The 16,025-nt window shown below is 37.0% G+C and overlaps 1 protein-coding gene across 1 annotated transcript in view; it reads left to right on the top strand.

Annotated features, from left to right (window-relative positions):
• The window catches only part of LOC138259677 (cytochrome P450 2A4-like), a 489,119-nt gene extending 473,573 nt beyond the window's left edge, over window positions 1-15,546 (top strand). The window contains exon 9 of the mRNA XM_069207551.1: window positions 13,651-15,546. Within this exon, the coding sequence (XP_069063652.1) occupies window positions 13,651-13,847 (197 nt within the window). The 3' untranslated portion in view covers window positions 13,848-15,546. The remainder of the gene's footprint in view (window positions 1-13,650) is intronic.
• Window positions 15,547-16,025: the final 479 nt, after the last annotated feature.

The following is a 16,025-nucleotide window of genomic DNA, read 5'->3' as shown; positions in this document are numbered from 1 at the left end:
CTGCAGGGTTGATGGTAATTGTTTTATTAGCCCAGTTGCATATAGTGGCAGCTTTTGATTTAGTGCAGTTTTGTCTAAAAATATTTTTTATGATTAACTTGGTCTATTTCCCATAGTACTATTTCCTCAAAAAAGGGTACCTGTGGAGGCATGCTATTGTTATGAGTGCAAAAAAGTGGACTTATGATTCAAGCCACTAGTATTATCTTCTGTGACATCAGGAACACCTGAAAAGAAGGCTTTCAATCTAATGTTGCATATAAATCTGAGTATTCTCTTTTTAGTTTCCACCAGATCCTGGACTTTAAGGAGTACAAAGGATAACCCTTTACTTTGTACTTGATTTTCAATAGCCATAAGGGGGTATGTAGATATATTGTAAATAGGAATAGGATCCTTAGTCAGCCATAGTTCTCTCTAGCTCTGTATGTTCTTCTCCTCATGAGTATATTTCCCTGTTCTTGATATTAGCCTCTACCTCCCGCCCCTCTCCCTCTGTGGCCACCACTGTTGAAAAAATGTTGGGCATTTGGGTATTGGAAGCTGGCAGTTGGTGGACCTGCCGGCTCCTGATCAGAATCTGAAGACGTATCAGAAAATGTAATGGACCATCTATGTGATCTTGTTTGATATTGCAAATTTAGATTACTTGGACTGTTATTTTTATAAAAATCTTCTTTGAGGTAGGAGTAAACAATCAGAATTATAAATAGCTTTATGTCTCTAAAGACCTTGGTAGTCTTCTAATTAACTGTATGGGATATGAAGTCACCAATGGACTTTATACACTGTCCAGTAATTGCTTTGCATCTTGAATAGTTGCGTCTTTAGCTATTTCTCTTTCTAAATTGTCAGTCTCTCTCAATTCGGTTTCACTGATATGTAAGGCTGTTTCTATAGATAATGCTAGCCAGTCTCTGGAACATTTGCTGCCAACCCCACTTAATTGAGTCAAGTATGTTTTATCAAAGATGAAGACCATCGGTATACTCTTAATCTGTAATCCAAGTGGAATTGTATTAATTTTGAGATTCTCTAATAAAACCTGCATGTGGAGCTATGCTCATATATTCTTGTTTTCCAGCTGTTTTAGCCTCTCTATTTTGTCCAAACTAGAGGGTACTGGGGTAACCTGATCACCACTCAACAAGGATGTTCTAATAGCTTCATGATTCAGGCATCTGTATAACTGACCAAGTGGGGATCTGACACATCTGTTGTGTTTTATTCAACAAGACTACTGAGCGGGATTCCTACTCTATACTTTTGGCTTTAGTAAGCAATACACTATAATTAGAAAACAGACCCATGCACCTTACAAGGTGCAAACCATATAAATATCAAACAAGAGATGTTTTACCCTAGTGACTACACTATACCTACGTAAATGCAATACACAGAAAAGCGGTATGTAGAAGAGAAAAATATTGCTGTCATTGTAACATCAGTGAATACATGAATTAATCACTGGTAATAAGGAAATACAATCCTGCATACATATTTATTATGATTCATCAAAACACACTGTAGTGTTATGCTCAATATACGTAGCACCTAAAATATGAAAAGAATACAACATAAATTGCCACAATTGACTAAAGGCAAAAGTCTCCAAACACAAAGTTCAATTCATTCTGGTCAAACTCCAATCTTACTTATAATTCAGCTTAGTGTGGCTAGTCCTTATTTCGTAGATGAGTCCACCTAGGAGGTATTTGGAAACAGAGAGCACATCAATAGGGTACTCCTACTTCTTTTTAAAAGATGTGTTCCCCAAGTTCATTTATTAAAAAGTAGTATAAATGCACAAATGGTTAGGGTGAAAGGTGGTCACAATGGCAGCAGAAAGATGTGTCTAACCATTATCTTGGATTGAGGAATCCCACCAAATAACATACTATACCAAATCAGAAGCATGTTATAAGATATCTATGTTGAAAATTTACAGTAAAATCTAAATATCTGTCCATGAACTATGTGCTTGAAAATGGTAGATAAGCTATAACAGATGGTCTAACTTATTCTAAGCTCTACTCTTTGTATAACTTGTAAAACAGAGTCTTTACAATCAGGCTGTAAAAACAAATCTGATTTACCAATCTTATTACATGCCAACTTTGCATTTTGTATCCAAAGTATTTTGACACCATGATCCAGTCTCAAGCACTCTAAAATCACGGTGTGTCTAAACAAAGTTTCATATTTTGCCCAGATAGAAATCAATGGCCTAACACTTAAAACTCCTCTAAAAAAGTTTTAATATACCCAAATACCAGCCCCATATGATACTACCATTAGGTATTTACTTGTGTGGATAGATGTGTTATACTGTTTTTTGTTCCTAATATAGATGTGGATCTAAACTGACTTAATTAAGTTCCTAAACTGCATTATCTTCTTAGTATGTTTCCACTTTGTGCGTTATCCAGTGGCACACACAGATACATAAAAGTTGAAACTGTGTAAGTTGGAAAAATATTCATTTTATACTCCCTGGTTTTTGTTATCTTGGGGCCTTGTACAATCACAAATGTGTTAGTTATAATAGTTTTCAATTCTAGTTGGTGGATAAAAGTAACATGCATCCAGGATTTGTTTAGGCCCATAGGGAGTTTTGGCTATAAGCACCACCTCATCTGCTTATAGTAACACAAGAATCAAAACATGTCCCTCCTTATGGGGCATCACAACTGGTTGACTCATCTATATGAAGTGTAACTAAATACTGCCATACTTCTCTTTTTATTTTGAGAACATCTGAACACACCATTTGGCCCATATCTGACACTCTCTTGAGCATTTGAATAAAGAGCTCTATAAAAACTAATTATCTATAAATGGGAAACACCATCGAATGTGGAACCCAATTCCATAAATACCACGTGGTGTGATCCTTCCTTTGCTTCTGTATATTTATCTACTGGCAGATAGTAATTCAAGCACTGTTGTATTGTGCACAAACTGCTCCAAAACCCATATTGTGTGCCCAAAAAGATTAAATGTTATTGTGCCCATGTGTATCTTCATCACAACTCACAAAAAATTTTAAACTGTTGAATTCAATGGAAAGATGGGATGATAACCTTTGGGACCATCTCTACTGACCCTTTTAAAGATAGACACTATGATTTAATTCACCCATGCCCAAAGGGAGCCAGTCTTAATGGTATTGTTTATAAAAACAATTGCGGGTCGGTAGCCACAAATCGGTGTTCTACTTGTAAAGATCCATTGGAATTCCATCATCTGGACCAGGTGCCTTACACCTTGAACTCCTATTTATTGCCTGTATAATTCCTTTAATCCCAAAATACAATACAGAAGAGCAATTTATCCCTTGCTCAAATTCCTTATTGTTAAAAGAGGAGTAGATTTCCCCAAAATTAGAGACTTTTCTCTCTGCCCATAAAGTTGTGGACACCATAAAAGCATCTGTGTCTTTAGAGTTAATGATCTTCATGAATGTTGATTCTCATGCTTTTAATGTTTAGAGAAACGTGATTGTATTAAAAACAAGGATGCTAGCATTATGCATTTATCCTTTTATTCACCACTTCCAAGCAGCACATTTTTAAAGCTCAGTATTAGAATCAACTGCGACAACATAAGCAAAAATAAATTCCAATCCATAAACTCCCCAGCACTCCACACGCCTCTCTTTTGGTGCTGTTCTGATTCTTCAATCCAATCTTCTGTTTAACTCCACCAAATGTTTTCCCAATTATCTAGAAGAAATATTTTGACAAAAAATGTATTTGCATGTGCCTTAATAATTAAAATATACCAAACTTTAATTAACATGTGTCTTAATACCTACAATATGCTAAACAATCATGGCTATAATATTCTCAACAAGTAAATACACCTATTAAATATATATTTTTTACTTACTCCCTCCACAGGGAAGGGGGGGGATGTTAGCCTCCTTGTCTTTAATAAAATCACGATTCTCTAAACATCAAGACTCAGAATCAACATTTTATGTCAAGACAAGAGGCTAGCATTATGCATGTTTAGAACTTCTTAGGAGAGGACTAGACACATTCTCCACGGGCTTGAAGTAATGTTTTCTGAATACTTCAGCGTTAGACCAGTCTGCTGCCTTCAATTTCTCTCCTAATCTTACTCCTGCACAAAAAACTTGAGAAGACATGGCTTTAAATGGTTTCACGTAAGAAAGCAACAACTGAATGACACCATCTGTCAGCCACACAATTTTGGGTTCCTTTAAAGTACTGTATGGGTAAAACACTGATTCTGACATGGTTTTGTTCTCCTATATATCTAAATAAAACTCCTTCTGGTTGATGAAACCTACCTCCAGAATCCAATGCCTGAACATCTGAAACTCTTCTGAAAGAAATCAAAAGCAAATTTACATCCCATAACTTGTTATATCTTGACCTATGATGTCTCTTCAAAGGAACGCCCTTAATTACTATCCACACCACAGTACTCCTACCTACTGAAAAACCCTGAAAAAGTGAATGCCCTGCTGCTATAGCTGATCTATGTTAATTCAAAGTTTTATATGCTAAACCCTTATCAAACAATGCGGCTAAGAAATTGCCCACCTTAACGTCATCTGCTTTCGCAGGATCCAGATTCCGTTCCATGCACCAAAATGCCCAAACCTTAAAGGCTCCCTTGTATCTGTTCTTTTTTCCTGAAGCCCTTCATTTATTGAGTAGTTTTGAAGCCTTAACCGAATGTCCCCTGAATCTTCATGAATCCCAAATATCCTCCAAACTAGAAGTTGATTATACTATCCTCCAGAAGAGAGTGTTCCTTTCTGTCTATACCTTTCAACATTCCTTTGCACCATTCTATTAGAAATGACGCCTCTACTGCAATTTTCAAAGCTGTTGGAAACCAAATTTGTGTATTCCAGAAAGTTGTTACTAGAACCAATTGACAACTCTGTCTTCTCACTTGCAGTAAAACCCTCTAAATCACTACAAACAAAGGGAATGCATTACCTTTCATCTCTGTCCCAGATCAGGACCCCAACTGAAGTAACTCCTCTTTTGGGTAGGTAACTGAGATGCAAATAGGTCTACTTCTAGCAGTTTAGAAAGAATTCTATTTTTAAAAACAATTATTCATTCAACATCCATTCGCTGTATTTTCTTATGTGGCATGAATTCCAATATACTATTGTATTTTCTTTCCCTGGCAAACATTGTGCTGTCAAAGTTATCTCCTGTTCCTGACAGAATGCCTTCAATTCTTTGGCTATCTCTAGTAATCTCTTGGATCTGCTTCCACCCAACTTGTTTATATAAGAATCTGCCACAAGATTGCACATCCTCAGCAGTGCTGAACAACACTGTAACATACCTCGGAAACTGTGCGTGGCAAAAAATACAGCTTTCATCTTTAAGAAATGTTTGCTCTCTTGTTTCTCTGATAAGTTCTACCTTCCTCCTGTCTCCTGACCTTTGCACATCACACCTCATCCAAAGACAATTGCATCCAAATGTAATACATAATCTGGGATTGTTCCAGACACTGCCCTTCTATTACAGGCTTCCAAAGTTTCCAACCATCAGGATAACTCCTCTCTCGCCTCTTCTGTTACTTTCACCTTGTCTCCATCCCATAAGCCCTTTGACAAACCTGAACCCTTTAACCTTTGAAGCACACTGTAGTGTAAAGGACCTGGGAATACTGCCTGACTTGAAGAAGACAAAAGTCCTATCACAAGAGCTACATCGCTTAAAGAAACATCTTGTTACATACATAGCTGATTCATTTATCTTTTTATCAAATTTCCTTTCCAGCAACCTGAGTTGCACCTCTACTGTGTCCACAATAAATCCCAAAATCTCCAATTGCTAAGATGGTTCCGTAATAGATTTCCCCAAATTTACTATAAATCCCAGTCTCTCCAGTGACTTCCTCACTATTTGCAACTGTTTCACTAAAATCTCCATGTTCCGATTCATGATAAAAGTATTGTCCCGGTAAATTACCATCCTTATACCTTGCTCTCTCAACAGACCCACCACAGGTTTTAATATCTTTGTAAAACAATATGGAGCCAAAGAAAGACCCAAAGATAGACATCTGAATTGGTGAAGAATCCCATTCAACCTGAACTGTAGAAATCTTTGACTTCTTGTCCATGGGGATAGTGAAATAAGCATCTTTCAAATCTAACTTCACCATTCAATCATTCTCTTATAAAATATCCCTCAGCATATGTATGTCCTCCATTTTGAAATGATGATAATGTACATACTGATTTACCTGACAGACATTTATGACTGACCCTTTTTTACTAAAATTGGCATGCTTACAAAAAACTTTTCTTCTTCCTTGACTTGAATTATAGCAGGTTTTTCTAATATTCGAATTATCTCTTCTCTTACCATCCTTTCGTGCTCTTCTTTGAACTGTAGTTCTCTGGGCTCTCTGCCCTGAAAAGGAATATTGTCAAACTCTATTTTGAAACCATACATGGCTGTCAGTACCCAACTGTCTTGCGATACCTTTTGCCACTCTCTTGAAAAATCTCAACCTTCCTCCCACCTTTAAAAATGGAAAACCAGAAGTAACCTCCATACTCACCTGTTGAGGAAGACTGTTGTCCTCTCCCTCTAGAAGATCTGCCTCCTCTATCTCTTTGTGGATAGAAATTTGATGTTGCTTGATTTCCTCTGTAATTTGTTCTGCCAAAGCCAAATTGGGTCTTATAATATCCTCAGCTGGAAGGTTGCCCTCTCTTTGCAGCCCTTTGATATAAATTATTTGGATTAAATACTTTACGCATGGAGGATTGTGCTGTGTTCAAAGTTGTGAACGTTGCCACAAACTTCCATAAAGATTTTACCATATCTTCCTCAAAGAGAAGTCCTCTAGTATCCTTTCCACTTTCTGTTTTTGGCTAGATCACCCAAATGTGGGCTGATTCAAAATATAACTGTTTTCTTCCTTTCAGCTACAATGCTAGCATTGTCATTTCCTGGAAAACAAAACACTTGCTGGCTCCAACCTCTGAGGAGCTCTTCATCTGTACTTCCTCCATTAATACATGCATCCTCTACCAAACCAAACACACTGGTTAGAAGACCCAAAACATCCAATAGTTTATCCTCACACTGTTTTAGCGAGTGCTCTAGAACCTTTCTTCGGTCTTGTCCAAGTTTAAACAAATAGGTAATCAGCTCTGGGTCTAAATGTGGGGTCATTGTGACCTTCTCTCCAGTTATAGGCTTTAAATAGTCTGCCTTTATAATATTTCTCTCCTCTTTTTCCAGAGGTTTTTTAATTTTTCTCTTTATATATTTCTCAACTTGACCCATAGGCAAGCATTCAGAACTCCTAGGATGTCTAATTTCATTTGGATCAAACTTTTTCTGACCTAGGGGATCTTTTAAACCTTTCAGGTTTTTTGTGAGCAATTCTTACAGTCTTTAAATTCTGTGTCAGTAATGATATCTCCCTTGTCATAATCCATGTCAAATATATATTCAGCCCATTCTGAATTGATCTCATTCCCTCTTTTTTTCATGATGGAAATCCTTAGCAGCGTTAACCTACTTTGAACTTGTGCCGCTTTAGTTCACCTTTACTTTTGAGTTGCGTTGGACTCCAAACTTTTAAGATACTGAGACCTCTTCTACATTAAATGCTTCTTTTTACATAAACATTTGCCACCTGGACCTTTATTTGAAGAACTGTTTTCTTCAGACATGGCCCAATGCTCTTCTCCATCATCCATTCTCTTTCTTTTCTTATTCTATAAAATATTTCCTAGCAATCTTTCATACTCTCTTTTAATTCCTGTCTAATAATCTCTCTCACTCTCTCCTCCTGAATATCGTTTTCTGTATTTATCTCTGACATTGTCAATAAAATGAATAACACATTTAAATATCTTACTTAAGTATTTATACACTCCAAGCTTTCTCCAAGCCGCGTACAAGTTAAACACTTGTTCAGAACTCGCAATCTCAATTATTGTTATCGCCTAACAAGGCAGGTCTCACAGATTTGTCAAAGAGTTTGTGCAGCGGTTTTGAACCAAGCACATGTTTGTAATGGCTCAGCAACAAGCACTTTGTGAGAAAACAGTGTGCATATTCAGACTTCTACCCCCATACTCATAAGAAGAACAATACTTACCTGACCTAAAACTTCTAAATGTTATTTACTACAAAAACAGTTAAATGTACAGAAAAATTATACTTAAAGTAAAACTTAAGCTTAATAAACTTAACACAGATCCCATAAATTGGGTTCTGACAACTTTCCCTTTAAGAAAGCATTATAGTAAATCCAACAATTAATATTAAACAAAGAAAATGTATAATACGTTATCTAAATGACAAGATACTGGAGATATACTTACTTGCTCAGAAGCAACAAACAGAAGGGGAGTGTGAAGTACTGGGGAGTTTTATTGACTAAAAGTTATTTTTGCTTATGTTGTCATAGTTCATTCTAATATAGAGCTTTCAAGACGTGCTGATTGGAAGTGGCGAATAAAAGGATAAATGCATAATGCTAGCCTCCTGTCTTGACATAAAATGCACAACTGTCTTTGATGGCACTCACTAGCTCCAGTTTATCCTATGCTTGTTCTATAATATTGGCTTTCCTGTCCTTGTTAGTCAATATTATGAGGTTTACTTTACAGGGCGACCATCAACCTTTTATGCGCATAGCAGCAGGAACTGTTAAACCATCCTTTTAATTTCACTACTCAAATTTTTATTGAACCTGTCTGTTTTATAGTCACACACAGCATATTGAAAGAATTCATTAATTGCAAAATAGATGCAGAATCATCTAGGCAGCACAATTTAGCCTTATAACTTGCCGCCATGGGCTATACCAGTTTTTAAAGTCCCTGAGTTCAAGTGCGACAAGGGCCTCTAACGAGGGAAAGGTAAGTACCAACAGGAGCCGTATAATATATTGTGCCCTGGGGGCACAATGGATGTGTGTGTGCCTGCTTTGTGTGTCCCCGGGGCACAATGGTATGACAGGAGGGGCCGCAGATTCCTGTATGTCCCCTTCTGTAAAATTGATACTGCTTGCGCACATGTATTGCTATTGCTATCATGAGAGGGCATTCCCCCATATGCATGGGGGCATGGCATCTGTACTGTGGAACAGGAAGTGGCCTTGTAGCAGCAGCTTTGCATTTCACTTAAATGTGCTGTCCCAAGGGCAACTCAATCTCACGGCTGTCCTGGGGGCATCGCATTCATTTTCGTACAGTACACTGTCCCTGTTTATGCCAAGTGACCATTTGAAAGGTGCACTGTTGCGCAAACAGGGAAAGTGCCCCATATATAGAACACAGCCTATAGTAAAGTCCAAGGCAGAAGGGCTCTAAGGCTATCAGAAGATTCCACCTACTTAGGGTAAAATGTTCTAAGTTAAAAAGAGAGGAACATAAACAAAATCATTGGAATGTAGGAACAGCCATTATTAGCCCTGACCACTTCATTGTCTTCAATGGAGCATTCAGTACTCCAATGTTCTAATAAGTCATTCATTCTCTTACTTAATAAATGTCCCAGCAGAAGGTTGGGATTAACCTGATCCCACTTGAATAACACACTTTATTCTTACTAATTTCCATGAATAAAGTTCTCTTAGTGGGAAATAATATTCCTCTAATTGAATAAACCGGCTTTATGGATTATGGTGTGTACAACTCTCCACCTAAAAGTGTCCAATATCACTAGATAGAAGTATGAATCAAATATTACTATGAGTTTAAGTGTGCACTATAATGGAATATAACATTCAATCCATTGCCTTGTGGATAGTGCCTGAAATGTGATATATCTGATAGGCACATCCAAGACAAAGATGAATGTTAAAATCTCCAGCCCATAAAATGAATGGATTTCCCTGTAGCAATTTTGTAGCAGGCCTTTAAAGATTTTCTGATATTATGTATGGGTACCACATTTTGTGTACTAATGCATTATTATACACCTTATCCACTACTATTTTGTGGCAACCGTTTCTCCTTAAATTTAAGAGCTGAAGGTTTGATAACCCAAATTAGTCTACACTACCTTGTATGGCAATAACACAAATAAAATCAACAATATGTCCTTGACATGTCCTGATCCTGAGCTAATTTCTGGCATGAAATAAGAAATGTTACCATCAATATGGTAAGTGTCAAGCATCAAAGTTTCTTGTAAACAGATAAAATTAAATCGATTAATTCATTCAATCCAGTTAGGTTTATCTAATTTAGTTTTGAGCGCAGCGATATTCCATGACGTGAAATTAAACCTCTCATGTGGCCTTCCTACCCCATCAGTTATAAAATCATTTGCATACGCTACTTCTGTTGTTCTTGTCGCGAAACATGTAATGATTGAACCTGATTGCAGATTGTAGGTTATTTTTAGGTTGTATGTTTGAGTCACTCTATTTATTCTAACTAATCCAGTGGCAAGATCTGCTACGAGTTGGCATGTTATAAAGATGGGAGTGCTGAGAAAACAGTCAGGGCTTATTGTTCCTTCACTGGGGCTAAAAAATCAGTTGGCCTATAAAAGAACCGCATGGGAGTGCCTTGATCCTGCTGCGTAGAGGCATTACATATTGGTGCTTTCTGAATAGATTTCTCACAAGCACTAAGTCTCAAAATGTTGTTACAATGCAGACCCCATTGCCCTGTTTGCACCCTCTACCCACCCATGATATTCTTCTTGTCATTCTATCATCATGATGCTAACAGCACATATCACTGAGCTAATTATACAATCAGTGAGTAACCTTATTTTTAAATTGAAGTAATCCTCTTTGTGAGCGATGTAAAACTGGAGCATCTTTTAAAATAATCATAGGAGGTTGCCTCATTTGGCAATTATAAAGAATCACAGGCAGGAGCAAATTTATTAACATGAGAAATATTCATTATTAAGTTTGCCTAAGACTCTGCAGCTTTGCTCATTGCCCCCTGCTCCTAACTAGATCCCCCTGGAGCTGTTAAGCATCATTAGCATGATTGCCCTATAGTTGATGTTTCACAGCACTGTAATGGATTTTATTCCAAAATGGTAGTGGAGTTACCCTTACAATCAACTGATTTCTGAGAGTTGGGCAATTTAGACAGGTTATCCAGGTATTTGTCCGGTTCAGGTCATTTAGTCATGACGAGCCAAACATTTTCTTTGCATAACTCTCCAAACTGAGTAAGTTAGTCTCAAGTATCCCAAAGTTTTTCCCAAAGTTTAAGACATCTGCCATAATCAGCTGTGGCCTTTCTTTAGCACCCTTTATACTCCTACTAGAACCTAAGCAGGAAAGGAAAGGGCTAGGGTCATGTTTTGTTTTCTTGACACATCTCAAAGGTCATATGTTTTTTTTTTATAGTGGGGGTGATCACTAGTCTACAATAACATTGTATCTTTTTTTGATTGCCAAATGTAGAGTGGAAACATTACAATTAACCATAACGCCCCAAGACCTGTCGCTGATTCCTTTTCTTACATCAGGACTGTGACTGCTTTCACCTTAGAGGTCTATTGGTCCTTCTAGAGCTGACAGTTTTTTTATTTTTATTTCAGATGTTGTACCACATTGACAGTTTCGTGTTTTTTTTACCCCTATGGCTTTTGATAAAAAAATAACAATTGAGGAAAACATTATTGGCTCCTTGGAGTGGTCCCTAGACGTTGACTTTCTTTTCCACATTACAATAGTATAGGTATCAGGTGGACATGAGGGTGGCCTAGACGATCCTCTTCTGGATTTGGCCTGATCTTCATCTCAGTACCACCCAGGCATACCTGCACATGTCCTGTGCAATCTTTTCCTAAAAATAATTTTAAAGCACTACTGCTGCTGATGTATGAGGGTCTTTCCTCTTTCTGACTCCTCTTTCCCCAAATGCAGGCTGGATGTTGTCCACAAACAAAACATCCTCATGTATTTTAATGTGTTGGTACTTGTACTCATGAATTACTTTACTTGGTCTGATAATTGTGATTTGTTGGACTGACAGGCCATGCAGCTGGTTGGGGGCATATAGAGGAGAGGCTACTCTTCTCCATTGGAGGCAGCATGTGGTGTGATCTGGGTCTGATGCTAGGGACAATAGCTACCACCTATGTCTCTATTGTGTAGTTCAACATTGTGGTGAACCACAAAGTTGACCATAATGTCCTTATCAACAGTGAAGTTCCCCCCTGAGGATGATCAACATTTCCAGTGTTCTTCTATTTCCAAACTCACAAATGACAAAGGAGGAAGAGAGATCAGCTTTAAATCTGCCTGTATTTAGTGCTTTAGTTTATGGTTCCTGTCTAGTGTGTGTGTGTGTGTGTGTGTGTGTGTGTGCGTGCACGTGCATGTGTGAGCTTATGGCCAAGTGTGAGCATTTTACCTTCCCCCTATTTGGAATGGTACACAGTATATCTATACATTGCATAGTGTTCTACCTATATGACACACAAATGTAAGCATATACTATGTATTTAATGTTATGTGCAATAACATTACATTTTTAGTTTTAGAGCTTTGAGTGCAGATTTGTATAGTTCAAAGGAGGCATTTTGATGTAGGTTTATTATCTAATGGAAATCTACATGCAATTGTTCTGAACATCATATATAGTACTGTAGTGACAGCACTGCCAGGTGTGAATCCATTTCTGAATGTAACATTCACTTTGAATTTGGGTCCACAGTCATGCCCCATGTGATGACACTGCCCCATACACTTAAAAATATTCTCACCAAAAAATCATTAATGCAGCGTACATTTTTCAGCTTATCTTTTACCAAAAAGGAGCCCAATCTTGTGTATCATTGTGTTAAATTTACCCTTTACTTGTGCTATCTTAAATTGATTTGTAGATTCTAATGAAGAACAGGCTCTGTTACATAGTACTGTTTTGTGTCACACAGTAACTGAGGTGCCAAATCCTCAACACCTTCAAGAATAATGGTCTGATATAAAGTAGGTCAGTAATGGAAAATCTGCCAAGAAAAGGAGAATGTGCCAGCCATCTGTATCTTTGCTTCCTTTGATCAGGAACATGTTCTAGTAGTCATGATCCAACCAGAATCAAGTAATAGCTGGCCAATTTAGAGAATATTTTGCTATGGACTGCTCACTTTAGAGCAGACAGCCACTGTTTCCATTGTTGAGTCTCACATAGAAAAAGGGAGAACACTTAAAAGGGAAATTTTTAACATGGAACATTGAATTTGACCTCCACACTAAAGGCACATTTCTAGGACCCACATTGGTCCAGAGGTAAGGATGTCTGGACATGAGCATGTGGAGTAATGTTAGAAGTAATGACAGAAACTACCACTAGGTGTTTTCCCCACAATGCTTGAAGGAGCTTTTTTGGCCATAGTAGTTCATATGTGGCACAGTGTAGAGCTTCCCCCCAACACCCCTGGTTTAACAGACCAACTACCAAACATTAAGCCTTGACTGTTCTTCCACTGACTTGTCAGAATCAAGAACTAAAAACACATACACAGCAAAAACTGAGCAGAACTAAAGTAGTCATGGCCTTTGAACAACAGGTAGAAGATATTTTCTGGCAGCACTCTAATAAATGCCAAACCCCTCAAGATGTAAAGAAATGATTGTCGTAAATATTTGAATTAAACATATTTTGTAGTAAGAGTTGTTTTTTGTTGTCTATAGGGAAGCGGAGCTGTCCTGGAGAGGGACTGGCTCGGATGGAGCTGTTCCTATTTCTCACCTTGATCCTGCAGAAATTCCACCTAAAATCAGTCACTAATCCAAAGGAAATTGATATAAAACCAAAAAGCAGTAGTTTTGTAAACTTACCAGTGGATTTTGAATTCTGTGTCATTCCTCGTTACAATGTCAGAAAATAATTGGAGCATGTGAAATGTGAAGACAAAAGTCCTTAATAGGATGCAAAGACTCATTGTAGAATATTCAATTCTGTTTTGTTTCAAATTAATCCACCATAAATGTGTATTATCAATACATAAAGAATTGTGTTCCTTGAAAAAGATTAGACTGGATTTGGTTAAACTGCCATTCATTGTTTAGGAAAGCCATGTCTAGGTGTACCAAGTTTAAAGGATGAAGAGTGTGTCATGGGTAGATAAAGTGACTTTCTCTTGTTCTTGGTCATGAAGCTGATTGCCCACAAATCTGCACAATACTTAATCTAATGAAAACTGATATTTTCCTCTACTATGAATAGGTGTACTGCAAGTGAATTCCTTGATTAAGGTAAAACTACCCTGTGATTAATACATTTTGCGCACCCAGAAAGAGTGTCAAAAAGTGTTAATGAAAATATCTTGTTTTCTGTTTTCCTCAGAAGTCCTCATAATGAGAAATAGAACTCAAAAACCTGATATTTAGATTACACCATGGTTTATATTATATTGTCATCAACAAAGATTCTCCAAACAACATATGAAAAATCATTGCACTGAAAAATGCAAAGGTTACAGTGATGTTATAGTTAGATACAGTATTACGATTTTATCTTACATTTAAAAAAAATATAAATTTACACAAATGTTGAAGTGATGCTACAGTTAAGTGTTAAAATAATACATAAACTATCATTTTAAAATCATAAATGCTGAAATTGACCAGCTAATATTTACTGACTTAACTATCACTTGACCCTCACTGCTTTATGACCTCACATATTACATCACAATAGATTACATTGAGGACATCATTGATGACACGTTAAATGACATCACTGATGACAACTCAGATTACATTTTTTATGACATCATCCAAGCTTATGTTTCTTAGATTATTCTATAACTGGCTTGATAATTGCAGGTGGCATAGGGCCCACAATCATGCAGAGTATAGATTGACTGTATGTATATATATATGTGTTGAAGATAGACATAGTGCTACTAACAATTGTAATTCAGTATGGTAAAAAATATGTGGTGCATACCTTAGCTGCCAGTGAAGGTTTAAGCGTAAGCAGTGCTTAATTTATAAAAGGCATTGACTGAGCACAACTTGTGTGAGTTGCTGACATATGTTTGAGATAGACTGTGGTTTATTTTAAAGGCTTGTGGCCAATACATAAGTAAAAATGAAAACCTTCTCCTTACCATACATTGTTCACCTGTGTATTTCCATGCATATACTAATGATAAAGAGTTCTCATGGAGCTAACAACAATTTCTATATGAACTGGAGAAAACATGCAGATATTTATTTCCATAAATTCATTGAAAATTCTAAGACTTTATATATTGTTGTGAAATGTATATTCTTTGAGTTTCTCACAAATCGAACAAGATTATGAGTGCTGTTCTAATGGTCCATGCACTTCTGCTCATTTCAAGAATATGTGTTGGGTACTTTCAAATGCTATGGAGGGTTGTACGTAGGGCCTGGTTATGCATGCCTTATTATTGACTAATGCATAAATGCAAAGGCATTCAGTTAGAATTCTTTGTCAGATGAGTTATTGCACATTTGGTTGGGATAACTCATGACCGTACACTGCTTTAATTGGTGTTCAAGTTTTAATCAATTGCTGATATAATTGTCTTACACCTCAATATCTGTAAAAAGCAAAGATCACAATATCTAATTTTAAAATAAATCTTTTGTTTGACTTTAATAGTTAAAGCATAACAAATGCCTAGAGTAATATGTGTTAGAAATTGTGTTTCTGGTTGGCTACAGTATGCCCCTAAAACAGGCATAATCCACCATTCTAGTCTGGGTGAGTCAGTTGCACACCAAAGATTACTTTGGGTTACCCCCTGTTAGCTTGGTACAGAGCATTCAGGCTTATCCCAGAAGCCATGTGTAAAGCATTTGTGCAACACACTCAAACCAGTGACACAACAAATACACCAAAAAAGTGTCTCTACACCAAAATGTATAAAAACATAACGTATATTATACATAAATCATAGACCAATATAAAGCAAATCAGTGTCTACCTTGCCACTAGGAAATTGACGCAAACATCACAATGAGTGCAACAAGGAAGCTACTATTAGGCTGCAAAACATTGTGGAAGAAAACTAAAGATAGGTGGAACTCAC

This window comes from Pleurodeles waltl, chromosome 9 (genome assembly GCF_031143425.1).
Source record: "Pleurodeles waltl isolate 20211129_DDA chromosome 9, aPleWal1.hap1.20221129, whole genome shotgun sequence".
NCBI lineage: Eukaryota > Metazoa > Chordata > Amphibia > Caudata > Salamandridae > Pleurodeles > Pleurodeles waltl.
The sequence above is the reverse complement of the archived record's forward strand: the minus strand, read 5'-3'. Positions and strand labels throughout refer to the sequence as shown.